This window comes from Podarcis bocagei, assembly GCF_964188305.1.
Source record: "Podarcis bocagei genome assembly, chromosome: 7".
Taxonomy (NCBI): Eukaryota; Metazoa; Chordata; class Lepidosauria; order Squamata; family Lacertidae; genus Podarcis; species Podarcis bocagei.
Genome location: NC_138132.1, coordinates 40,904,291 through 40,931,291, shown reverse-complemented (window position 1 = coordinate 40,931,291; position 27,001 = coordinate 40,904,291). Strand labels below are relative to the sequence as shown.

At 42.6% G+C, this 27,001-nt stretch overlaps 2 protein-coding genes across 3 annotated transcripts in view; both read right to left on the bottom strand.

The window, feature by feature from the left end:
• Positions 1–12,964, bottom strand: part of AMFR (autocrine motility factor receptor) — a 29,129-nt gene extending 16,165 nt beyond the window's left edge. The window contains exons 1-5 of the mRNA XM_081200834.1: positions 12,283–12,964; positions 4,114–4,206; positions 2,769–2,933; positions 2,256–2,408; positions 896–936 (exon numbers count right to left, since the gene is read on the bottom strand). Coding sequence (XP_081056960.1) covers positions 896–936; positions 2,256–2,408; positions 2,769–2,933; positions 4,114–4,206; positions 12,283–12,546 — 716 coding nt within the window. The 5' untranslated portion in view covers positions 12,547–12,964. The remainder of the gene's footprint in view (positions 1–895; positions 937–2,255; positions 2,409–2,768; positions 2,934–4,113; positions 4,207–12,282) is intronic.
• Positions 12,965–15,691: 2,727 nt separating this feature from the next.
• NUDT21 (nudix hydrolase 21) lies at positions 15,692–26,954 on the bottom strand. 2 transcript variants are annotated; one of them, XM_081200879.1, is made up of 7 exons: positions 26,714–26,954; positions 25,305–25,505; positions 23,172–23,235; positions 20,459–20,548; positions 18,839–18,914; positions 17,760–17,886; positions 15,692–15,956 (listed from the first exon to the last, which is right to left on the bottom strand). In XM_081200879.1, the coding sequence occupies exons 1-6, from the start codon at positions 26,827–26,829 to the stop codon at positions 17,768–17,770; spliced, it is 666 nt and encodes a 221-aa protein (XP_081057005.1). In that variant the 5' UTR covers positions 26,830–26,954; the 3' UTR covers positions 15,692–15,956; positions 17,760–17,767. The 2 variants fall into 2 exon arrangements, with proteins under 2 accessions (XP_081057005.1, XP_081057004.1); XM_081200878.1 differs by having other exon boundaries at positions 17,772–17,886; positions 26,714–26,952.
• Positions 26,955–27,001: the final 47 nt, after the last annotated feature.

The following is a 27,001-nucleotide window of genomic DNA, read 5'->3' as shown; positions in this document are numbered from 1 at the left end:
AAATATGAATCTAAATTTTAACACTTTCATTTAAATTAAAAATATCCATTTGGAAAAAAATTAGCCTCCAAAACACATACTGCACCAGAGATATGATCAAAGGAACCTATATAAATTCCATAAACCACTCTGATTTAACTGCATATTTTTTCTACAGAAGTTTGAAGTCCTTAAAGAAAAAACAGAAAATATTGAGGCAAGCAATCTAAGATGTTAAAGGAGGCGGGGAAGGACTCAAGTGCATTATATTTTTCAATTTTAATGTTGATAAAATCAGACATCTTCTTAAGACTGACTCATTTAACTCATTTGTTGAATAAGTAAGAATATAAGAACAGGTGCACCAGCCAGACTGAAATGGTCACTATACCATTAGAAGAAGAGAGTACTAATTTTTTTAAAATTTAATATGAAAATCAGATGTGGTCTTCTATCTCATGATAGTCACTCTGTTGTAGCCCTTGGTGTTGATCAATCTGTACATCCTAGTCCTACTGCATGCCTTTTTAAGTACCATAATTTAACCCAAAGTTTCAGAATAACACCATTATATTTTAATACACTAATGTTTTATTCTATGCCTTTTACATAAAACAAAGCATATCATCCTGCAATTCAGCTGTAACCCAGATATTGGCCTCCAACTCCCATCAGCCCCAGTCAGTAGGGTCAAGGGTCAGGAATGCTGGGAGTTGTAGTCCAGCTACTTCTGGAGGGCCAAAGGTTGCCCAATCCCCTTCAATAATTTATTGAAAATAATTGCATGGGTAAATAAAAAACAGAAAAGGAAGAACAATTTGGCAACTGAAGCATGCTCCTCACAACACACATGCTCTATATGTGAAATCAAACACATGCCCTTTGTTCCCTACCTAAACCCCAATCTCTTACTTACCGTAAAATCACATGCACAGTTCTCACAGTAACAAGTAGGGACTGTAGGGAACAAAAAGAGGAAACAATTCACTGGAATTGTTTGAAATCTGATAAGAGAACTAGAAACCTGAGGCAGAGAACTAGAAAAACAATAAAACTGATTTTCCAGACAGACAGGACAAAATGTGCTTCTTAAATTTCAGTATTAAACTTTTGCTAACAAGTCTATGCTGTCTTCCTGCATATGCCCAAGATGGGAAGGAATAAGCTCCAGGAATTAGAAAGGCTCCTTCAGAAGAGAACAGAATGGTACCATACAATAGATGGTCTGTAAGCTCTCCCCCTTGGAAGACTGATCAGAGCAGGAAGGGAGCTTCTTGCAAATGGTTCTCATTGTTCTAGGGAACAAGCTTAAGAATGGTTAGAGATGGAAGTGAAAATTGATATAATTATTTGTCATAAGACATAAGAGGATTATATTTCTTTCAGATTTCCATTTATTTTTTAAAAGGTCAGAGCCACAAGTAGTAGCTTGTTGTATAAGGAAATAAGAAAATAATAAGCCACGTATAAAAAGAGATGTCCTTGATGGCTGAATTTGGTACAACTCTGGTGGTGTTGTTGTTAATTAATTAAATTTTCATTTTAAAAACATTGTCTGGTGTCTTTTTTCAGTAATTCCTCCTCTGCTCACCAAAACTGCTACTACAGGCATTATTGGGCAACTTGTCTCCTCACAAGTTATGGGAGGAGAGCATTTGCATGTGCTACTCTATGTTCAAATAAGCATAATTCCATTGGTTATGATGGTTGAGACTGATGGGGGTTGTAGTCCAAAACACCTGAAAGGCACTAGCTTGTAGAAGATTGCTCTTGCAAACATTATTTTCTTTTCTATACAACTGGTAAGTCATTTAAATTTAGATTTTTCTCTTTCCTTTCCTTCTCTTATACTCATTCAGTTTAGGGGACTCCTGGAGATCAACGGGCTCACAAACTCAGTTATGAATGAATGCTGTAAATCATCCTGAATTAAAATATATTTTAGAACCCTTATTTTAGAACCCTCTTCCACCCTTAATACAGATGGCAATTATTTTAAACAGACTACATTCACCAATTTTTCATATAGTGGCTTAAGTTTTCCTAAGCCCAGACAACAGAATGTTAACTGCTCATACTGCTTTCTGCAAAAAATATTCATAATCTTGAGCATAAAAATGCAGTAAGCCCTATTCTGTGGATACTCTATGAATCAAAAATAAATTCTGATATATTCTGCTAGAGAATTAGAGCATACACAAACAAGGTTGCACAAATAAAACAAGGCTAACCAGAAAAGTTGAGCACATTAATCTCACACTAACAGGAAATCTCACCTCTGCTGCCATGAAAGATAATGTGTGCATTCCATGGGTATAGCCAATAATACCACACACTACTGCTAGTCCACAGCAGGAAAGAAGCATAGCTACTAGAAGGGTCAGGACTCTGATGTGGCTGTTCATTGGTGTGGTGGGTGAAAAGGAGAGCTGAAATATACAAATGAAGGCATTGGAAAACTCCAGTTGCTCCTATTTACTTCCAAAACACATTGAATTCCTGCAGAGCCAAAATATGTTAAAGAACTTGAAAAAAGCACAGAAAACTGGCACATAGACTGAACTCTCAAGCACAACTTGAACAGGAGGTATATGCTGAAAAGCCTTCCAGTATTTATTTGTTCTTTACCATAGAGGTGATCGACAAGCTCAAGCAAAAATAAACAACTCAAACTGATTTCCATCATTTAATCTACGTATCAACTTTAGATTTCTTTGGCAAGGGAATACATACACTCCTGTATAAAAGAACCCTCATCCTCAACTTCAAACCACCAGCCAAAAACTTACATATTCAAACCTATCCTTGCAGAGCTGAACCATAAGATGCAGAAACACGAGCCCGGAGAACCAAAGGCACCACATGACCACTTCTTCCACCGTCTGAACATTTAGTACACCAAAAATAAAGATGAACTTGTAGAAGATGAAGTTCCAAAATTTATCCTTGAGATGCTGAAAGAGATTTGTACATGTAGTTAAAAAGAGTTCTTCAAGAATAGAGCTACTGACACACACATGAAAACAGCTGTTAAAGCTATTATGCTGAGGGGTTATCCCCACATTCTTAGCTAAGAATCTACCTTAGATGTGGAGCGTTGTCATCTAACCCTCAAAGCCATTGATTCTTTAAAATGCAAGAGGTCCTTGCTAGCAAGTAAGAGATAGAAAAATATGGTGCAGGCTATACTCTTAAGACAGGGTTAGTCAAAGTGTTGCCTTCCAGATTGTGTGGACTACAACTCCCATCAACCCCAGATAGCTTGGCCAATGGTCACAGATAATGATAGTTGTAAGCTACAAATTCTGGAGGATACTACAAAAATGGTGGATTATTTAAAAAATCAGTCAAAAACCTGGTCTACACAAACCCCACAAGGGTACGTATTACTACTCGGATTGCACATGTACATGCTGCAAGTTCAAGAACTATTGAGAGATTTGGTGTTTTCCTCTGTAATCAGGATGTTGTTGCTTGTTAGGCTGCTTGAAAAATCTAGTCTATGGCTTAATGAGGGTGGCCAAAGTCTCTTAGGTTTCATTTTCAAACCCATAATTCATTTTAGAGTACATAAGCATAACTCTTCTTCCTCTATTAACATTATTTTTAAATATATATATATTTATATACCATCCTCCATCAAAATATCTCAGCAGCAATTTCTAATACAAGGATGGTGAGCCTGTGGTCCTCCAGATGTTCTTAGATTACAACTCCCTTCAGTCCCAACCAGTGTGGATAGTGGTCAGGGATGATGAGAGCTCTAGTGCAACAACATTTGGAGAGCCACACATCTGGAGAGCCACAGATTCCCCATCTGTTCTCTAATCTAGTATAATCAAAGGCCTCTCAACTTTGGAGCTGAGCCAGTACCTCTCTAAGCAACACAGCCTACGTTTTGAATCTCTGTACTATCTATAATTACCTGAATTGATCTGCATACCATGGTCAGATCAAGATATACCTGTAAGCAAGACTTTATTTTCTATATATAGTGAATGAGGAAGAAGGTTACGTACGAACATATGCCTGGAAGTTAAATATTCCCAGATGAAAAATGAAAATCACAAATCCACCTATCACAAAGTTTTTTGTTAAGTCTACCCACCAGCAAGACCTACAGGCCTTTCTTACCTGTCTTTCACTAACACGGAGGGGACCAAACACAACACCCTGTATTAGTTTAGCAATCAGCATCAAAATACAGCAAGCCGTATTCACCAGTACCTGGAACAAAAAATAAAATATATTTATATGTTATGCCTATCCTGTCTTGAGTCTCAACATGAATTCTCTTCCATTAAAACTCACTGGTTTGGAACCCCCTGGCCAATTTGCCCAACTGATCAAGAACCATGTTTCTCCCAACTGTGATCAGCCTTGGCCTCCTTCAAGTGTTTAGTGGTATAAAATGGTGGTTATTAGGTTCTCTCCCTCCTAATAATATTAAAGGCTACGTATGTTGGAGGTTCCCTGGAAAAGAGGACATCCTAGGATACAAGAAAATACCTCCAGAAACCTATGTTACTGTTTTGTTTATACAAATATTTGTATACAACAATTCATTTCAACAAATCGCAAGGTTGTTTACAATATAAAAATATATAACATGGTAACAAACAAAAACAATACTTCCCCCAGTTTAAAATTCCATACAGTCATACATCGTGTTGCGTCCACTTTGTGTTGCATCTTTTCGCGTTATATCCCACGGCAACCCGGAAGTACCAGAACTGGTTACTCCCAGGTTTTGCTGCTCGTGCCCGCGCAGAAGCACTAAATCGCGCTTCATGCCTGCACAGAAGTGCCAAATTGCACCACGCGCCTGCACAGACACAGCGCTTTGAGCTGCAGGCATTTCACATTACGGACGGGCCTCCGGAATGGATCCTGTCCGTAACACAAGGTACCACTGTATATTGTTTAATAAGTCAAATAAGAGCATGAACCAAACAACATAAAAATGTGGCTGAGCCAGTTTGCCTTTGCCTTTTTAAATGAAAATGAATGCTGCTCAACGTTCCCAGCTGAACAGACCTCGAGACTCAAGTCTGTGGTTTGTAACACAGATAGCGCAATGTGAACAATAGTACAATGCATTTCCAAAATGTTGAATTCTGAAAGCGAAGAGCTATGTTTCTTAAAAATTGTGCAACCAAATTTCTACATTTAAAAATACAGTCACACTTACCAGCAAGATTTGTATATAACTAAGTTTACTGCCTCATTCGTAATAGCAGAATTAAACAAGATTTTACATCAATTAAACAAGATTTTACAACAGCCTACAGCTTTCTCAGTCAGTCTCGGGGGGGGGGGGGTTCATGGGGTAATGCAGCAAACAGAGGAAAGGCTCCAACTCTCTCATCCATCTGCAGTTTGACCCTTGCTCACTGACTGCATTAGTGCATTATTATAACCAGTGTTGCCAACTAATCATGGCCAGTTACTTCTGGCGTGAGCAGGAGAAACAAGTCAGAAAGCTGCATTTAAGTTCTGCTTCCCATGACGTCTAACTAGGGATTGTGGTCTGTGGCTCCCTAACAAACCAGGGTCACTAGCTGACCTCCAACCATGGTTTGCTGTCCTGGCTTGTTTTTAAGAAATAAACCATGATCCTGGGGAGTTTGACTTTCATGGGAAGCCAAGCTCAATTACAGCTTATTAGTTGGCTTTGCCAGTGGAGGAACAAATGGGAGCAATCGGGCTGTGTGCAGATTTCTGCCTGTGCAAAAGAAACCACAAAAATTCAGCAACCCTGGTTTGTCATAATGTTACAACATGACCAATTTCTATTGCAAAGATGAAACACAAGACTCCCTTTGCAAGACATGGTAGACGTTGAGATATCTTTGTCAAAGTTATCCTACTATTGTTATTTATGTCGCAATTCATATTTATGACTATTCATAAACACTGAAAAATGTTTAGGAGTTATAGTATTGAAAGTAAATGGTGAGAAAAAGAAAAACATTTTTGCTATAACTTTTTCTTAAAAGACTCTTGATACTGTTAATGCTGGGGCAGCTCACAGTTATAAACAAGTGATGCGAAATAAATAAGTGATGAAAATCTCACTGAACACTGCAGACTTCCCCAGAGGCTGTGAGAAAGGAAAGAGTTTGAACGACACAATTGTAAGGATGCGGGTAATCCTGGTGAGTGATTAATGTCTTCAATTAGCAATCGTTTACAGAATCACCACTGTTCAAATATCAGACAATGATCACATGTGGCTCCTGCTGCGCAAGAATACATGCCACTGTTGAAGGCTGGCCAAAGGCACCTGGCATTTCAGGTGTTCATAAAAACACTGCTGAATAATATTGAAGACTAACAAGACTAAGTCACCTCCCCGGGATAATACATCTTGCATCTGAATTACCCCCAAAAGACTCATGTGCAAGCTTGCCTCTCCACAATGATTAACGTCTTTTTAACTTGCTTATAGAGTTTTTAAAATATGATTTTGTGTTTTATTGCTGTAAACCACTATGATTATTTTAATTACATAGCAGTATATACCGTATTTTTTGCACCATAACACTCACTTTTTTCCTCCTAGAAAGTAAGGGGAAATGTCTGTGCGTGTTATGGAGGGAATGCCTACGGGTGGCATGCCTACGGATTTTCCTCCTCTAAAAACTACGTGCGTGTTATGGTCGGGTGCGTGTTATAGAGCGAAAAATACGGTAAATATTTTATAAATAAATAAATTTATGAAGTGCAGGATATTCAAGGCTTACAAACTCTCTTTCAAAAACTGAGATAACTGAAGTGCTCTACCTCTTTATCAGTTAAGTGATATTCTGGGTCAAGTGTGTAATTTCAATTCAGTGAACATTACAGCACAAAAATAATCAGATTGAAATAGCTATACAATGTGAATGGGTCTTCAGTCCTAACCAAGGCGAAGTCAGAATGTTTTGTTACTAGACAGGGGCAGTGATGAGGTTAGATCAGGCTTCCTCAACCTCGGCCCTCCAGATGTTTTGAGACTGCAATTCCCACCTTCCTTGACCACTGGTCCTGCTAGCTAGGGATCATGGGATTGTAGGCCAAAAACATCTGAAGGACCGAGATTGAGGAAGCCTGGGTTAGACCCTGAACCTAATGGTCATAGGCCCCCTCCTCTTAGATGGTAACGTGTATTACTTCAAATGTGATCAGCCAGTCTTGCTGCATATTGTGGCCCTAGATTTCTGGCCCCAGATCCTGCCCTGACACCACAAATGGACACAGGAGCCTAAGCAAAAGCAATGGATGCAACTCTTAACTTTGTACAGCAAGGCCATTAAAGACAGAATTCTGCAAATGTTAGAATTCTGTGTGTGTGTGTCTGTGTACACGTACACACACACACACACTTTTCTCTCTCTATCCAGACAAGGAAGTGGCATTATCACAGTTCAAAGACACATTCCAGAAAGGAAAAATCACTTGAGAATGTTGCAGAGTAGACCTGGTGAGTGTGTGGCATAGAGAAAGTCCCAAGGGCCAGGCGGAGTGGCCTGGAGGACCACATTCAGACCCCAGGCATGAGGTTATCCACCTATGATGTACAGAATTGAACTCTAACTGAACTGAACTCTACCTGCTGTTTTGGCATGAGATTTTATAGGCAATTATCAAATGCATCAAGTACGCTGTCTTATTTCACTTACAAAATCAGGTAAAGCTGATGAGAAATGAGGTGTACAATTTTTGGATGTTAGCTTCAGAATGCAGCCAGCAAAATCTAAGTAACCCCTGTGTATTTCTCCACACACTCTGGGCAAACATGAAATACATAGCTCAAGCATAATCTTAGCCTGTAGCAATAGGACTGAGGCCACTGATCAGGTTGCATAAGCATTAACAACAACCCCAAGGCAATGACCTTGCTCTACAAGTTTAAAACTGGCCAGAGAATGTTCTGGAAGGCAGATCACTTCATTGACACCAAGGAGCTAGCCTGCTCATACCATGCCTGAGGTGTACTTAAGATATATTTCCTGTGTCACAAATTGCCAACACTGAACTTGTGTAAGAGCTGTGGGAGATTATGCTGGGGAGATCTAGGAAGCACTGAGTAGGACAAAACTCTATGACCTATGACTCAGGGGCCAAAGTCATTTTATGCAGCTGTTGCTGCCTCCTGAAGCAGACTTTGCTGCCTCCATTGCATCTTCAATGTGCCATCTGGCAGAGCTTTTGCAGGTGTGTGGGGCCCCTTACAGTCTGGTCCAAATGAGGTGAGAGAACTGACAGTAGCTTGCTGTGACTTGTTTGCAAAGCATTTGAGGATAAAATCACTTGCATCCACTGGGATCTTGACTCTGCCGTTACATGAGATGAATCTCAAGGAATGTCCAGAGCACTGTCTAGTCCTATTGTTGGATGTGTTTCGGTTAGTAAGGCTCAAGGATGTGGACAAAATACTTGAATGAGTCAGGGCAACCACTTGCACTCTGGACCCTTGCTCCTCTTGGCTGATAACAATGACCATGATATTCTTCTAGAACAGCTGTTTGATTTAGGGCTGGGTGGCACTGTTTTGCGGTGGTTCCAATTCAACTTGGATTATTATTTCCAGAGGGTGATACTTGGGGAGGCCCTGTAAAGCATTCAATTTGGGGTTCTATTTTATCCCCTGTGCTGTTTAATCCCCATTCAGTGGTTTCTACATGAAAGCACTGAGTGGGATTATCCAAAGTTTTGAAGTATGTCATCAGCAATATGCTGGTGACACACAGCATTACTTCTCCTTTAGATTTACAAGTGTGGCAATGGATGTGCTGGACTGTTGCCTTGTCTCAGTAATGGATGAGAGCCAACAAACTGAAGCTCAATCCAGGTAACACTAAGTAACTGTTAGTGGGTGGTTCACAAGATTGGATGGAAGGGAGGTTGCATGCTCGTGATGGGGTTACAATCCCTCTGAAGGAGTGGGTACATAGCCTGGTGGTCAGGTATCCTCAGTAGTGCAGAGTGTCTTCAATAAGCTTTGGCTGGGGGCCCAACTGCATCCTTATATGAACAGGGATAGCCTCAGGTCTGGTATCTATGCTCTGCTAACCTCTAGCTTAGATTACTGCAACATGTTATATGTAAGGTTGCCTCAGAAGACAGGAAAATTCAGCTGGTGCAGAATTCAGTAGCCAGGTTGCTCACTTGGTTTGAGCATATACAGTAACGCCAATCCTGGCCTGACTGCACTGGCTGTCAATCAGTTTCCGGACCCAATTCAAAGTGCTGCTTCTGACCTATAAAGACTTAAATGGCTCAAGACCGCATTACCTCAAGAACCATCTATCCCCATATGAACCAACTTGGACCCTGCAATCATCATCTTAGGCCCTTGTGTGCTTCCTCCACAAGAGGTCTGGAGGGTAGCAACACAAGAATGGGCTTTTTCTGCAGTGGCTCCTCATTTGTGGAATGCTCTCCCTAGCAAAAATCACCTGATGCCTTCATTACATATCTTTAGGTGCCAGGCAAAAACATTTCTCTATAACCAGGCCTCTAGCTGATTAACATTCTATGGCATCATCATCATCAATGTCTGGGCCCAATTCCTCCCTGTGGAACATCCTCCCTTCAGATGTCAAGGAGATAAAGAATTACACAACTTTTAGAATAAAAAAATTCCTTCCTGTAGCACCTTAAAGACCAACTAAGTTAGTTCTTGGTATAAGCTTTCGTGTGCATGCACACTTCTTCAGATACACACGACTTTTACTACTTTTAGAAGACATCTGAAAGCAACCCTGTATCAGGAAGTTTTTATGCTTGACGTTTTTATTATGTTTTTAGATATGCTGTAAGCCACCTAGAGTGGCTGGGGAAACACAACTAGATGGGCGAGGTATAAATAATAAAATTATTAATTCCTAAATGGTTTAACCTGCAAAGTCCTAAATGGTTCAAGACTGTATCATCTAAAATGAAGCCTGCTCTCATATGACCCTACCTGTAAATTTAAGAATTGTGTCTGAGGTCCTCCTTGTGTGTCTGTTGGTGAAATTATTATTATTATTATTAGCTGCCCAACTGACTGGGGCTGGATCTAGACACATCAAAGAAGTGTTTAAAGTGTTGTAAATTTAAACAGGGAAAACACTTAGAGAAAAATGAGACTCCAGCTTGCCATCTGGTGGTACAATGTTATATCGCACATAGTAAAAGGTAAAGGAACCCCTGACCATTAGGTCCAGTCATGACCAACTCTGGGGTTGCGGCGCTCATCTTGCTTTTACAATGCATATAAATCACTTTTTCTTTTCCAGTCTAGCTGAGTCCTAGGTTGCCCCAGCCACTCTGGGCAGGAAATCAATTAGGGTGCTGAGCACACAACACAGGATCTTTACAATAGTGGTTCTGCAGTTGGAGAACTGTATTCGACTTAATATTTGCTTTGGCCCCTTAAGCCAAATTCAGGAAAGCCATAAACTTATATTTTTACTACTGCCTTTCCTTAAGAGAATTTTGGTAATCTAGTTCAGTATCTCCAATACATCTATTTGTCTGAATCCTCTCAATGCTTCATATTCTGCCTGAGGTTCTATTGTATTTCTTTCTCTCTGTCATTTTGTGAGGACTTGGTCCTGAAAAGCAACTGACAAACAGCCGAAATAAAATTAAAGTCCTGCAGTACCTTGCAAATCCCCTGAACCAGACAACTATGGAGTCAAGATGCTTTGAAATTAGGGATACCCCTTCAGAACAAGGCAAGAAAGAGAATACAAGGCAACCAGACAACCTTGGAATCAACATTAAATGAACTTTCTTCATTAGCACCATCACATTCTAGTTACTACACTGCCTCCTTATTCTTCTAGGTGCTGTCTATCATGTATCCCCCAAAACTCCTAGGCCAGCATCCCTCGCTTCCCTAGCTACTCCTTAAAGAATCAAAACCACTTCCAGCAACTACTTTTTTCCACTAAATATTTTCTTAGGGACAATGAATAACCCTTAGTACTCCCTAATCTGCTACTCTGTCCCCACACTTTTTGACCCTTAACGATCTTTACATTTGCCTTTCAGATGCCTTCTCCTGGCAGAAGCTTTATCACTCTGCCAAAAAATGTCCCCCCCACCTACTCAGATGTGCAAATAGAAACAGAATGTCAGGGAGCAGTGGGTGACTAACACCCTCTTCCCCAAACAAGCACATGTAATCCCTGCACTGATCCTTAGGCATACATACCCTGTTCCCTGTCATTATACCCACACCATGCCATGCAGAGTTACTCTCATCACCCTGATGCTACCTTGAACATCCCCTACAACACACACATCCCATAACGTGCGGGAAAGAGAAATCTATATCCTCTTTCCTAATATTTTCACCAGTGTGTCCCACTATGTCACTACACCTTGCAAGATGAAACCCTCTGGCCCACCCCACAAGGACCACATTTCTTTGGGCCTCTTTGAGAGGGAGGAGCATATTGGCCAGGGAATTACTGCTGTGAAGGGTGTCTATGGGGAATAAGATGGGAGATACACCCTACTCCATGGGTAGACAAACTAAGGCCTGGGGGCTGGATCTGGCCCAATCACCTTCTAAATCCAGCCCGCAGACGGTCCGGGAATCAGTGTGTTTTTACATGAGTAGAATGTGTCCTTTTAGTTAAAATGCATCTCTGGGTTATTTGTGGGGCATAGGAATTGTTCATCCCCCCCAAAAAAAAATATATAGTCCAGCCCCCCACAAGGTCTGAGGGACAGTGGACCGGCCCCCTACTGGAAAAGTTTGCTGGCCCCTGCCCTACTCCCTCCAAACACCTACTCCCTCCAAACATCAGGTGCCCACTCCCCACAATACCCTCCTCTCCTCCAGGCACCTTCTCTTCCATAAAAAAGCAAACAAACTCACCAACGGGGCTGGATCCAGACTCAGACATGCTTAAGTGTTAGCGATTTCAGTGGGCCTAGTCCCACAACCTTGCACCCATTAATTTCACTGGGTCTACTCCGAGGACAACTTCGTGGGATCCAGCCCACCGACCTGAGTGGGGTTGTTGGCTCCCACCCCACGTTGCCCAGAGGTGTTCCTCCTTTACAGGTGGGCCACTTGTGCCCCATGACTTCTCTCCTTCTCGCCCAAATCAGGCGCCCCTTCCTGCCCCGTCTCCTAATTCGCCCTCAGCAGCCCCGTCCTCCTCGCCCCTTTCTTCGAAGTGATCCCCCTGGCGCACCCCACCCGGGGCCTATTCCCCAGGCCGTCTATCTCCCCCTGACCCCGGGGATCACGCCTCCCCACCTCCAAGGAATCCCCTCAGGCCCCGCTTCGCCTTCCCTTCCCGGGCGGCTCACCCAGACGCAGAGGCTGTCGGAGAGCAAGTAATAGGCGACGTCCAGGGCGGCCGGCCCGGCCCGCGGCGACAGGTCGCCCTCCTCTCCTTCTTCTCCTCCGGTCTCCTGCTGCAGCCGCACCCCAGGGGGCTCTTCCGTGTGCTCGGCGGCCTGGCTGAGGGCGCGGTAGGCGCTGAGGCTGCTGCCCAGCAAGGCCAGGGCGCTGAGCGCCGTGTAAGTGCGCAAGCTGGGCCAAGGGAAGCGCTCCAAGAAGAGCAGCGGCATCGCGGAGGCCTGGCGGGCTCCAGCCCGGGCTCGCTAGCGCGGTCCGCGGGGTCTCCCGGCAACGGCCTAGCGCCCGCAGTGAGAGGCCTACTCCCGCTGACTCCGGCCCACACGCACGGAACTCGGGAGCGAAAGCCGCGCAGTCGCCCGCCCGCCCGCCCGCTGCTGGCCGCCCCGGGGCCTCTTCCCGAGCGAATGAGCGCCTCCCTCAGGAGCCCGCCCGCTCCGTCGCGGCAAGCAGAGCGAATCCAGCCCACTGACTCGGAGGCGGAGGCCTCTCCGGCCAGGGGCGAAGGAGACGCTCAGCTTCGGGCTGCGAGAGAAGGCGGACGGCGCTGACTTCGGGGTGGAGGGACGAGACAGGCCGCCCAGCTGAGCTTTCCCCTCCCAGGCAGTGACCGGCGGGCGCGGAAATATGGAAGGGGAAATACAGAAAGGGGACGGACAGAGGGAAAGGTGGGTGGATTTGGGGGGAACAGGCCGCGCGGGGCGGGTTTCTTGTCGGAATACGCTGACACATCTAACACAACACACCCCCTACATATATTTTAGACACCTAGACACAGGCAAACACGCACGCTCTGTGCTGTGTGCATATATTAACCACACAAAATATTATTTTAGACACACAATATGTTAGACACACACACTACGGACAGTATACGCACGCTTTATTATTATCATCAGGCATAATCTATGCCAAAAGTTATACTTCTAATTAAAGTGTATTAATTATATACGCAATGTAATGCATGCTTGGGTGTATAATGCTTAGTTTGTTTAAATGTTTAAAATACAGCTTTAGATTTTAACATTGTAGCCTTGGTGGTGTCTTGTAAACATGAAGAGCAGGCAAATTTAAATAAATATATTGTGTGTGAGACATGGGTTTGTATGTATATGACACAATATATTCAAACACATTTCTTGCAAACAGTTCAGAATTCAGTAGTCCAATTTTCTCTGCCCATCTTATTAAAATATAGTGCATACCTGTTGACCAATAATTAGGTTTTTTTTAAATTGAGGTTTCTTTCTTTCTATTGCCAACTAATCCCCTGCCTTGTAACACAATCTTTTACATTTCCAGTCCTTTGTAAAACTCCCCTGGCCTCATCACAACAGATGAAACTATGGGTTTTTTAAAAAATAATAAAATTAGCAGGCACCAAACACAATAGAGAGGTGGTTGTCTAATATTAATGAGGAAGGAGTTCCAAAGGGCTGGTGCTTCCACCTTGAAGAAGCAATTCCTTGCAAGTGCAGAACGATTGTAAAAGAGCCAGTTGTGCAGATCAAAGTTGAGTGGGTACAGTACATACTGTATCTCCTGGAAGATATCACCATGCACATCTTCCATCTGTTGACATCAGGGTTGGAGCCCTCTGCAAGCTTTATGAATAATAAAATTCCCATAGCATGGACACATTTTGCATATTTCAGTTCCACCCCCGCCCCCACATTTTTCAAATACTGTCTGTCAAAAGAACTTGCATCAGTGTATGCCACAGTTGTGACGAGAATTTTAATGGCCCATAAATGGAAGTTACAGGAGGTACCTACGATTGCGGAGTGGTAGGTGAAGATGATGGACTTTGCAGAATTAGCCAGACCGACCTGCAGGATTCGAGACCAGGGCGATCAAAAATTTCAAAGGGATTGGAGTAAATTTATGGTATATTTGAATAACAATTGCAAAAATTTGAAGACACTAGCAAGATTGAAATAAATCCTACAATGTGGACAATGGAAGTTAAAGAACTAAATTGCGAGACAGGACTTGAAAGTTGAAAACCTACTGAAGGGAAGGAGGGGAGTCAATGTGCTCAGCAGAGCAAAAAGTTTTTGTGTTATTGGATTATCGAAAATATTGTTTAAGGAGGAAAATAATAAAAATATATTTTTTTAAAAAAGAACTTGCGTCAGTATGGACTATTTATTATTACATTTACATCCCACACTCCCTCAATAAAGCATCTAAAATAAATTTAAGAACTTCTGTAACCAATTCATGTGTCTGGATTGTCCCACTAAAACAGAAAGGTTTTTCTGATCCCTCTCTCACAAGTCTTGTGTTGTAGGTCTGCATTTGTTTATAAACAGCAAATAGCAAACACTATCATAGGCCCTAATTACATCAGCCGCAATGTTATGTGTTTGTTTGCCTGCTCATCTCCCAATGTGGAGGCCAATCTCCTTGCAAGAGAGAGGTTATTGTTTTTGTTTTGTTACTATGTTATGTATTCTGGTGTTTGTGTATTGTAAAATTTCCTGTGATCCTTGGATGAAAGGTGGTATAGATATTGAATAGATAAATCCATAAATTAAATTAATAAAATGGACACAGGGCAGAAATAACAATACTGTATCCAGAAACTAGCAGAACGGGTGGGGCCAAACTTTGAGGTGGTCGAGACCAGCAGTGTAGTGGCATTTGCCAGCACCCAGAACAGGTGCACACATGCCAGATGCTGCTGGAGGGACCCCACCGGAGCAAAGCAGGGCTATGCTGAGCTGCCTCTCCACACAGTGGGGAGCCCAGCCAGTCGATGCAGCCCTTAGGGGGTGGAGAGGAGCGCCAGGCTGTGCTGGGCTCGCCTGCATGGGGGCACCTGGTTCATGCCACCTCAAAAATTGTGCGCCTGGAGCCCTGGCACCCCTCACACTACGCCCGTTTGGGACAACTGGCCTGACAATCAGCTATTCTCAGCACCACCTCACATGACTGACTAGTGCAGAGCTTTCCAAATCGGAGTTATTCCTCTTGCTGATAAGAGTAGCAAGCAAACTAAAACTGGGAACTTTTATGTGACAAGGCAGCATCACCTAAAACACTGCTCTTTTATTGTTAGCTAGCCTAGCTTAGTTCCCTCCTTCAGGCTGCACTGAGTGATAGAACAAGCTATCAATTCCCTCCATCTGTTTCAAGACCTGCTGTCAACCTGAGTCCCAACACCTGCTATGTTTCCTGTGCACAAAAGACCTTGCTTTTAGTTAGTTAACAAGTGGCCTACATTTCCAAAGGTATATTTAGATGGATGAAGATAGTACTCTTTCATTCTCACATGCAATGCTGTGGTATCAATCAGTGGGCAGGTGTCTCTCATCAAGTCCCATTGGGAAAAGGAACACACAAAAACAGAAAGGAGATCATTTTGTTTTAATGTTATTTTTAAAAAAAGTCAAGTGACTATTACAACATAGGTGATTAAAATGCAAATACACTCATCATTCCACTATCTAAACAGTCAAGATTCACTTTCCTATTCAGATGGTAGAGAGTTTGGGGAAGGGGGAGACATAAAAAAAAAATCTTTGTGTCAGGTTCTCTCTTCTACATTTTAAAGCTGTTCTCACAGAGACGGCTTCTACCACATACTTCAGGAATTCAGTTGTAAATAAAATTGAACCTGGCAGAGGGGGAAAATAAGTAATGATTACTCACACTGAAGATCATGAACTACACACTTAATCGGCTGGATAACAGATCTGCTTTCTATGAATTGCAAAAGATGCTCCAGCAGGTTATAGGTACACACTTGGATCACTGGTCAGAGGTCCTCCTGCAATGGTAGGCAACCTCTGGCCCATGGATTTTACTAGGCTTACCGGGACTCTCCATTTGGACCCTGAGGTCATTTTGGTCAAATCACATCCACCTGTCCATCATGTGACATCAATCCCAATTACCTTGGGAAATTCAGAGCAATTGGCTCGTATGCAAGCCATTGATTGGGAATTGCTCTCTTGACATGAGGCAGGCATTTTATTAAATAAAATACTGACCTGCTTTTGAATTTGCTATGATCTAGGAAGGAGGAAGCTGCTGTTGTGTTGCTGCTTACAACACTGGCCTGTTTAGGAAGCAGCAAGGCGTTGCTGCTTCTAAGGATGTTGCTAATAGCCTGAAATTGCCACCCACCTTTGACTCACAGTATGCAGAAGCTGTGCACCTGTTTCCAGCTCCTCCTTCACCTGGCTGAACAATCTCAAGGGGTGCAGAAAGGAACAGCGAGCCCACCTCCACACCCCCTGCCACATCCAGTGGGGAACTTGGTTTTGTTGAGGTGCTGGTGGCTGTGTGTGTGCTTTGCTCCCCCCACCTTTTCCCATTGTGTTGATTTCCAATACAGTGGTACCTCGGGTTAAGTACTTAATTCATTCTGGAGGTCTGTTCTTAACCTGAAGCATCACTTTAGCTAATGGGGCCTCCTGCTGCTGCCGCGCCGCCAGAGCACCATTTCTGTTCTCATTCTGAAGCAAAGTTCTTAACCCGAGGTACTATTTCTGGGTTAGCAGAGTCTGTAACCTGAAGCGTATGTAGCCTCAAGCATATGTAACCCAAGGTACCACTGTATGTTTGAAGATGGGTGGCTAGGGGATAAGTGGTTTTTCTTTATTTGGGTTTTTTCCCCACCTACCATTGGAATGTGCACCCTGGAAGTTTGACTAGTTTTAATCCAACCCATGGGCTGATGTTTTTTTTCTTTTTTCTACTCTACTGAGCCTAGCATTGCCCTACATAAGGGTAGCCAATGTGGTGCTCTCCAGACTACAAATCCCAGCCTCAGCCAACATGACTCCCATCAGGGATGACAGGAATTATAGTCCAAAATCTCGAGGGGACACAGCTTGAAAAACAGCCAGCCAGCACATAATACATCAACTGGAGGCCCAGCAAGCAAACAAAGTTCAAGAAAGTACATCAAGCCTGATTCTCCTGAGGTAATGTACTCATACGATAAGGCAGGCAATGACTATAGCAACAGAAGGAAATTTTTGTAGGGTGCCTTCTGTTGGCTTTTGATAAGCAAGGAAAAGTGAAAGGGAACATATAAGGAATGTGAAGTACTGTTTGTAATTCAAAACTAATTTAAAGTACTCTGCTGAATGATATGATGTAAATACAGTGTCTTGAATCCTAAGATAAATTAAGGAAGTTTGTAGAATTTCCTCCTGGCAACCCAACATACATTTTCAGGAGGCCCAACCCATCAGGGGCACCTTTCAGGCAGCTGTAGGGAGGATGGAAACCTTCCTTTTGTGGTTTTCCTTAAGTCAATTTATCCTATGATCCAAGCCAATGTGGATACATAAGCACCACAATCCTCAGAGCACTCAGTCAGCTATTCCCTACAGAAGCAAGTGAAAGAGCTAAAGAAAGCTTTTCTGTAGCAGCTGCAGCAGTATGAAACCACAACATGGAATCTCACAGCATACTCTACCTGCTCAAAAGCTGGGGGAGGCTTGAAATGATAGGCCCATAACCTGGCGCATTGTCATAGAGCTCAAACAATGGAGCAGCTACCAGCTTGTAATTTTTGGGGACCGCAAACAAAGCTAGAACAAATCAAGAGAGATCAAATCAAATAAAAATCTGCTTCAAGCAAGGACAAGACAAATATTGAGTGAAGCTTAGTTTTCTTAATTCCTAGGTTGCATCATATGAAGAATAGTAATATTTAGAACTTTGGTTTGCACAGTCTGAATATACAGATACCATGCCTGGCATGAGGACTCCTCAAGCTATTCTAAGTTATCCAGGCACAACATACAAATTGAAAGCAACTTGGAATGAGTCATAAAAACCTAAGGCCACAGCCATCCAAACTTAAGCAATTTTAAGTGAAACTGTGTACAGAAAAGATGTGAAGAAATGCTACCTCCCACAATAAAATCCATCATACTGTAACACACAAATAATAAATATTATTATTATTATTATTATTAATAATAATAATAATAATAATAATAATAATAATAATAATAAATAATAATAATAATAAATAATAATAATAATAATAATAATAATAATAATAATAATAATAATAATAATAATAGCTTTATTATTTATACCCTGCCCAACTCTGCCACTCTGGGCAGCACACAGCATATATCAGAACATACTAAAAGATCAAACATTAAAAACTTCCCGATACAGGGCTGCCTTCAGATGTCTTCTAAAAGTCAGATAGTTGTTTATTCCCTTGCCATCTGATGGGAGGGCGTTCCACAGGGAGGGTGCCACTACCAAGAAGGCCCTCTGCCTGGTTCCCTGTAACCTCACTTCTCACAACAACTCTGGCTTGTTTCATCCACGGCACAGGAGTGGGGGAGGAGCACCACTGGAGCTGTTGAGCAGCATATAAACCACTACAGTGGAAATGAATTTTCAGAATTTTCTTTTAAGTTTAGATAACACAAACGACCTTGCCCAGGATTTTGCTGCCATCTCTCAATAAAACCTATATGAAAACCTATATGAAAATTAAAGATGTGACAGAATGCCTACCCTTTTCCTGAAGCTGAACCAAAAAGAGCTTCTTGTGCTCTTTTGGTTTCGTAATGTGAGCTGGAATATACGGATACTGTGGGAAACAATAAAAAATAATGATTAGTTCGTGTCTGTGTACAGCTTTCCTGAAACTGAAGTACTTAACACGTTATGAGAGTTCATGGGGTTGAACCAGGACAGTTAGAATCTACTTGCTTTGAATCATATCCACAGCCAGAGCACTTCAGTTATTTTCCAAATATATTTCAAATGCAAAATATAGATAGATTCTAACACAGGTCAAGGGCCAAACTAGACATGATGCCAATCATGCCACTGGATCATGCATAATTGTGGGTTTTTTTAAAGTCAGATTCAAAACACTTGCTTTCAAATTCTAGGTTGCAAATTCTAGAAATGTGCTTGTATCTATACCACCTATATATAAAACTAAATCATTTACAGCTAAAGAAAAATATATTACAAAAATGTACACTAATAATACCAGTTACTAAAGATTGCAATAAATAGTACAGGTGCAATAAAGCATTACAATGTGCAAAACAACAGGATCCATCTTTAACAAATTAGGTAAAGCCGGGGGCGGGGGGCAGGGATGAGGTGTTCAAAAGATTTCTAAAGCTAGTAAGCAGTGATGCTTCCTGCATGGCAGGGTGAAGACTGTTTTAGAGAACTGAGGTGACAGCAGAAAATGCACCTTTGTGGGTCCCCACCATGGTCTGCAATATGAGGTGCCACTGATACGAGTTCCCCGGGTTATATGCCAGGACTCCACGGGGGCTAGCAGTCTTTCACAGGTTCAAAGCTGTTCAGGGTTTGGCACAGAAATTTCACATAGCTACAATTTGTGCATTAAAAAAAGTTAAGGCTCTGTGGTAAAATAAGGGCCAGGACTAAAAGGCTGTATGCGTGAACATGAACACAGCAGGTCATTTTCCGTTCATGTTCTGCAGTAGAATGCAATGTTGCTAGCCAGGGAGGAATGGCACAGGGAGAATCAGCAACCTTTCCATGCATGGACAGAAGCGGCACCAACATTGGACACAACACTTATATTTCAATGTTGTAATTTCAGAACAGCATAATGAATCAATTGATGCAAAGAATAAGTCTAACTTTAGTATGAATTGACAAACCAAATATTTGAACAAAAAGCCAAAGATCTGCAGAAAAAAAGGAAGCATGCAACATTGGCTGTTTGACTATCAACACCCTGAGGAGAGAACAGCTGAGGCAGTCTCTTCTCCTACATTCCCTGGGGCTGCTTAAGAAAGGCCTGCATACCGTGAGGGAAGACAAAAGAAAGAAAATTCAAGGGCAAGTGCCATCTGCTCCTGAAAAGGCCATCAGTTGTTCTGGGAGGAGAATGCCATTGCTCCTTATTTAATGCACTTTTTTTGTTTTTGTATTTCAAAACCTCTCATCCTGTTCAAAGAAACTATGCTGCTCCTAAGTGACTTAATTCTATTTCTCTGACTTACAGAAGCCTGAGCCTGCCAGTCTTCTACCAGCAATAGAGTCGTGTAGTAGGATAATTAATTAGTTCTTGGGAGGGGTTTTGTTGTAAGCCCAAAAAATAAATCAAATGAAAATGCTAGTAGCAACTTCAATTCTCACCTGTGGGGGCTCAAAATTCGGTCGCCACCAGTTACCAATGCAGTCATCAATGACCCAGTCTTGCTGCACTCCATCCTGGCGACCCAGGATCTGCCAAAATCGAAATGCAAGGAAAATCCTGACATGCTCTATGCCAGTGCTTCACAATAGCAGAATGTCATATATTAAGAATGCTACCCCAACAGTATCGTCTAAATTTTTAAATTTCTTTAATCAATATAGAAGTGCAAACAAATACTGTTAATTGAATGATCTGATTCATATACAGTCATACCTCGGGTTACAGATGTTTAAGGCTGCGTTTTTTCGAGTTATGGACCACCGGGTTTCGGCGGTCGCGCATGCGCAGAAGTGCTAAATCACGCCTTGTGCACGTGCAGAAGCACCGAACCACAGCCTGTGTGTGCGCAGACGTGCTGCTGCAGGTTGTGAATGCTGCGGGCTGTGATCGTGCATCCCACACAGATCACGTTCACAACCCGAGTGTCCACTGTATAACACAAAGCCATGGTTTATTAAACTATGATTTAAGTCATAGTTTGATCATTCAAACCCTGCCCAGTGATTTAACTACTATTTGTTTTTAGTCAAACCACAATTGTTGTTTGCTTATGAACTTTGGTTTGTTTTAGCATTATGTGAGAACCCAGCCCCATTCCTTAACTATGGCTTCTTTGACCACCCCCACCCCAGACACTCATCAAGCAACAAAGGAACAAGGGTGGAAAACAAAACAAGCTTGGAGGAGCAAGCTGTTAAAAAAATAGTCTGTGGGACAACTCATGGTTAATCTATGGTTTCATTAAACAAACCATGATTTAGCATTAAATGCAAACCAGGCCATTAATTTACAGTGTATCATTTACAGTATGACGCTAAGAAAACGCTATTTATAAAGTGGTGTATTTAAAAAAAAGTAATAGGTTTCGATTAACTTTTTCACTAGTTCACAAAAGAGTAAGTACAGAAATATAAGCAATGGTGCTGTTACTTAAAAGATTGTTAGACTAAGAAAAAGTATAATAAACCAAAAAAAAAAAAAGATGCATTCTTTAGTGCTAGCCATACTTTGTTTACAGAACATTATGCAACAAATATTTCTCCCCAACAACTGGTATTCAAAGGTATAGTCCCTCTTTAAGTGGATAATCTCAAGAACTGTAGCTAAGAACGACCTTGTTCAGGCAGATTAAGGATTCATATGGTCGAGTAGCCTGCTCGTAACAATGGCCAAGTATTGCTTTTGAGAAGCTCACTAGCTTAGCTTCACCTGTGTCTCCTGCAACACTTGGCATTCATCTGCTTCTCTTTGTGTAATGGAATCTGAAATGACTTTTGGACCAGGGAGTGAGATGGGGAGAGAAGAGAAGGAAGTTAAGAAAGACAAAATGGCATTAAAGAGCAAAGCTGCAGCTGCTGCCACGTTTTCCTGCATGCACCTTCCCAGCATTGGTCAATGCCAAGTACATGAGCTCCTGTCTCCTAACCCTCCCACTCCCTTCCCAGTATCAACTGATACTGCTGAGTATGCAAATCTCTATCAAAGGGTGCAAAATTTTCAATATAGCTGGTGCCCAGCATGCAAATCTCCACTGTCCAATGCCACCCCCACCCCATGGGAATACTAAGACAGTTTATATGCTGTCTTTCCATTTCCAAAAAAACCACAGTTAAGTGGTTTGCATAACTAAAATAATAAACAAGCTGAGCACCAGCTGTGCAGGAAAGGTGGAGGCAGATGAAGCTCACACAAAGTGAAGGGAAAAGAAAGAGAGAGCTGAATGAAAAGAATCCAAAACAAAACATAGTTAAGGAAAACGCAACTAGCGCCCAGCGTTCCAAGGAGAAAGACAGTGAGCTGAGAGGTATGGAGCTGTCATGACCCACTTCTTCAGGAGGTGAAACTGATGACTCTGAGTCAGAAGCGGAATTGCATCAAAGGTCAGACCCAGGAACAACTGGTGAGCACATTAGTCTGAAGAATATTCCATTGTCATCCATTACAGAAGTCTCCATTACAGAAGCCCCAGAGCCTTCCCTGCTTCACTTGTGGAGAAGGCTGGGCCTCTTTAACTGAAGAGGCACTTTTCAATAAACACAAAGTTTACAACTAAGATAGAATTTGTGCTCCTATGTAAGGGTCAGTCAAAAGCAGCACCAGATGTTTGCACCTTACCCAAAGCCTAAACTCTACACAAGCCTCAGATGAGGCCAGCACCAGTACCAAATACTGGGAAAGAAAGGCACTGGGGATCAATTAGCTGGGTGCCTTACAAGCTTGCTGAAAAGAACAGGAAATGAAGTATTAATATGACATGATGTTCTGCTTGGCAAGGTGATTGACAGGTGAGCAGCTCTGACCACCAGTCAAATTTGGCTCTCCATGGGTGGGGAGTGAAGGACCTTGCCAGCTAGCTAGAAAAAGTTCACCAGAGCTGCTTTAGAGTGAGGGTTTGTTAGCTTTCATATGGAAAACCAGAAAAACTCAGAACTCAAAATACATACTCACTGGAATTTTCATGGATTGGCAAAACTGCAAACATACTTCCGCACCTAAGAGTTTATTAAAAATTAAGGTGTTTTAATTCCTGAATTTACCTTACAGGTGTGTTGAATGCTATTCACCTTTGTTCATGTGAATGCAACCATAAAAGGCTTATTGTTATCCATCCTAAAGCCTCAGGATATAAATGCAAATAATTGTGACATCTACCTCTGTCATTAAACGTTTGAGACCTTCTACCTCATCTTCTCCCGGATTAAGTTCACCACCTGGCCTGTGGAAAAGATAAAGGATGTGTTTTAGGTGCAGTCATAATTAAAATATTTTTTAAAGTAACACTGCAGTAAATGTCCAGAAAGCTGTTTTGAGAATGTTTTACTACCTCAGCCAAATTTCACCTTCTCAGGATAGTAAAATGTATCAAAACAAATCTTGACCAGGTCCCGTCCCCCCATTAAGTCCTATTAGATATATTTTTTTAATACAACACAAAACCAGTGGTAAAAATCAATAGATTCAATGGCACATTTTATGTCCTGGACTCTTTATTTGTTTACATAAAGAAAACTGCCAATGGTTAAGCAGCTTAAATTTGGGGACTTTGTTTGTTTGTTTAATTTATATACCGCCATGCATCTGAAGTTCCCAGAACAGTATAAAAACACAAAAATACAAAACATAATAACAAACAAAACAATGATGCCAACTTTAAAAGGCCATAGATTGTTTAATTAGTCAAAGCTCTGGGAGAAGAGGAATGTTTTCACCTGGTGCCTAAATATATGTAATGAAAGTGCCACAGGAGCCTCCCTGGGGAGAGCATTCCACAAGAGAGGAGCCACTGCAGAAAAGGCCTGTTCTCGTGTTGGCACTATCCAGACTTCTTGTAGAAGGGCCATAGCTCTGCTCTGTTGCAGGGTCAGCTAATATGAGGAGAGACAGTCCTTGAGGTATTGTAGTTTACTACTGTGGAGGTGACAATATCCTAGAAGAACTATGGTGTTGCTTTACTTCTGTGCAAATTCTGCAATCAAAAAATGGACCCAGAGATTTTGTTCCAGAATTGGCTGAGGGCATTAAAAATGGCTTACCTATTAACTTCAGAAACTTGTGAAACTATTCCCAAGAATTTAGACTAACTAATGCTGCAAAGAGATTAGAAGAGTCATGTGTGGTGCAGTCGGATCACCATCACCTTTTAGTTTTCTAAGAGAAGCAGGAGGAAGGTAATGAGCAATATTCAGAAAGGATAGATGAAAAAACGCAGCGTTTTATTTATTTCAACCATTTATATACTGCTTTACATTGTAATTTGTAGAGGGAATAAAGCTGAAGTAACCCAAATTACCTGAAAGCCCCACTGGAGTTGACTACTTGACCAACAATCTATTTAAAATGGAAGACCATGGTCTGTTGCTAAGTATTACTCAGACAGACCCATTGAAATCAATGGACCTCAGTTAGATATGATTTACCCTCTTCAGATTTCCCCAGTAGCCTGCAGTCTAAAGCTACTATTATGGCCAGCTACAAAGACAGTTAGTTGCCTAAACTGTGTGTGAACTCCCCAGAACTGGAACTGGGAATCAGCATGCTACAGAAAATGCATAGGAATATTGGCTACATCTTTATATCAGTTTGGACTGTATTTGGCCATCTAGGCTAGTACTGTCTACTCTGACTAGCAGTAGCTCTCCAGGGTCTCAGGTAGAATTCTCTCATGCTACTTATTACCTGAGCCTTTTAAGGATCTGGCAAAGTTGCTTTTTACATTCCTCCATATTTACTTGAAACACTGATACTTTGTTTTTCTGGCTGAAACACTTGAGGTGGTTCACAATTTAAGAAACATTATGTACAAACAAAGAGAAATGCAAGAAAAATAAGCAAGTTCTAGGTAGGAGCAACTCTTTCAAACCCTAACAATAAGGAGAAATGGTACTGTAAAAAGCAGTTCTGGGAGGGTAGGAGCTAAAGAACATTGGTTGCAACACAAGGCTGAAGGACAGACTTCACTTTCTCACCTCTCCCTGACAGAATGGCAGGGGGAGAATGGTGCTTCACTACCCAGGCCCAGCTGCTTCTCCACTCCAAATTGCCCCTCCACAGTGATAGACCAAGGCTCTCAAATTGCAGTGGTGCTCTGTGCAACACTAAAATCCCACCCGCACCCCGTCTCTCACTCAGTTTTACAGCATTGTTATGGTGCTCGCTGCAGTGCAGCCACACTGGTTGAGCTACCCTAAAACTGCCTTTGCCCTCCATGCACAAGTCATTTACTTTCTCTGTGGAGCTTCAAACATGTATCATTACGCAGTGCTAGGTTTGGTAAAGCTCACTTACAGTTTGAAGAAAGTTGTGCCCAGCTGCAAAAGCAACACATGAGGCAGCCTGTGTTCGTGCACAATGAGGACCCCCTCGACAGTCCGCCTCATTCCAATCTTGTCAAATTCCTCCCTCATGCGCTGGAACCGGGCAGCCACTGAACTGTCCTTTTCATATAGGGGTTCCTTGGTCCCAAAAGTGTAATTTGTGAGTGGATACCTAAAAGGAATTACACCTTAAATACAGTATTTCATGCAAACTGACAATCTAGTTCAAACATTGAACACAGAGCAGGGTATGGCCAGTGACTGTGAGCTGTGTTACACGGTCCGTTTCCACTGTATGCTTTGGAGCTGCAGCCCCACGTGCACAAAACAACGTGCACAAAACAGACAGTTGCCCTACACTGAACCAAGACAGTTGCTGCATCTAGCTCAGTCTAGTCTACAAAATGACGGGCAGCACCTCTACAGGGTTTCAGACAGGGGATCTACTCCGGCTGGCAATGGTTCTCCAGGGTTTCAGTGAAGAGTATTTCGCAGCCCTACCTGGAGTCATACATTTAATATATTTTCTGTTCTCCCCCCCCCACCTCGCCGTACGTATCGGCTGGAGGTCAAGACCTTTTTCCTCCTGTCCTGCACTTACTGAAATATATACAGTATTCAAATGACAATGCCACATATAGACTCAATGAAAAAGGAAATCATTGGGTCTGTTTTCTTACTCAGTTGCTTATATTTGTAATTTTGTGTTGCCAGAAGTTTACAAAAAGCTCCTTAGCTGGCACAGGGGATCCAGACTGCCTTCCCCCACCCCATACGATTTTACTACTGAAAATCCCCCAAGTGATACATGCAGAAAAGAAATGCATCAGTAAACAGATACACATCCTTTAATAAAAAGTGGGGGTGGGGAGAGAATGTGGTCTGCAAGCTGCAAGACACTTGGGGTGGAGGCAGATTAAGGTGTCCCCAGAGCGGAAGTGTGGGCGACTGAGGAACCTAGGGATCTACATTAAAGCAAAGTCTGACCCCCTCTAGTTCACGGTCGCCTATACTATTTGGCCGCGACTCTCCAGGGTTCCAGGCAGCAAGTATTCCCAGCCCGACATGCAGCGGCAAACAGCTACTCTACCGTTGAGCTACGACACATGCACAAAGGAACCAGGTGCCGATAATAACCAAGCGCAGGGAAACCGCGCAAATTATGCACATGTGAATGGGACCTCGACTTTTTTTATCGCGCATGGAGGGGAGCAAGACAAAGTGCTGGGAATCGCGGAAGGGAGAGGATGCTGGGGGGGGGGGGGGAAACAACCCTATTATAGTAAAGACGCGGGAGAAAGGGGCGGAGGAGGCGTGGCGCTGTGGCTCTCCGCTGCTCTTGGGAGGGGAGGAAGGAGGGGGGCACCGAGCGCCACTCACAGGTTGATGGTCCGCTCGAGCGTGAGGGGTTTGCTTTGCTGGATGTATTTGTTACCGAACTGGTTGACCCCACGGGGCCAGCCGGTCTGGGAGCGGTTGGGCGGCACGACGGACATGGCGAAAGCGGAAAGCGGCTCAGAAGGCCACGAGCATTCCCCGGCCGCGCTGAACCTCCGCTCCGTCCCGCACACCGCTCGCCTCACACCCGCCGAATCCCACACCGGAACCAGTAGGCCACACTTCCGGGAACCATAGAGACGAAGGTGGAATGAAGCCGAGTCCGCCCAT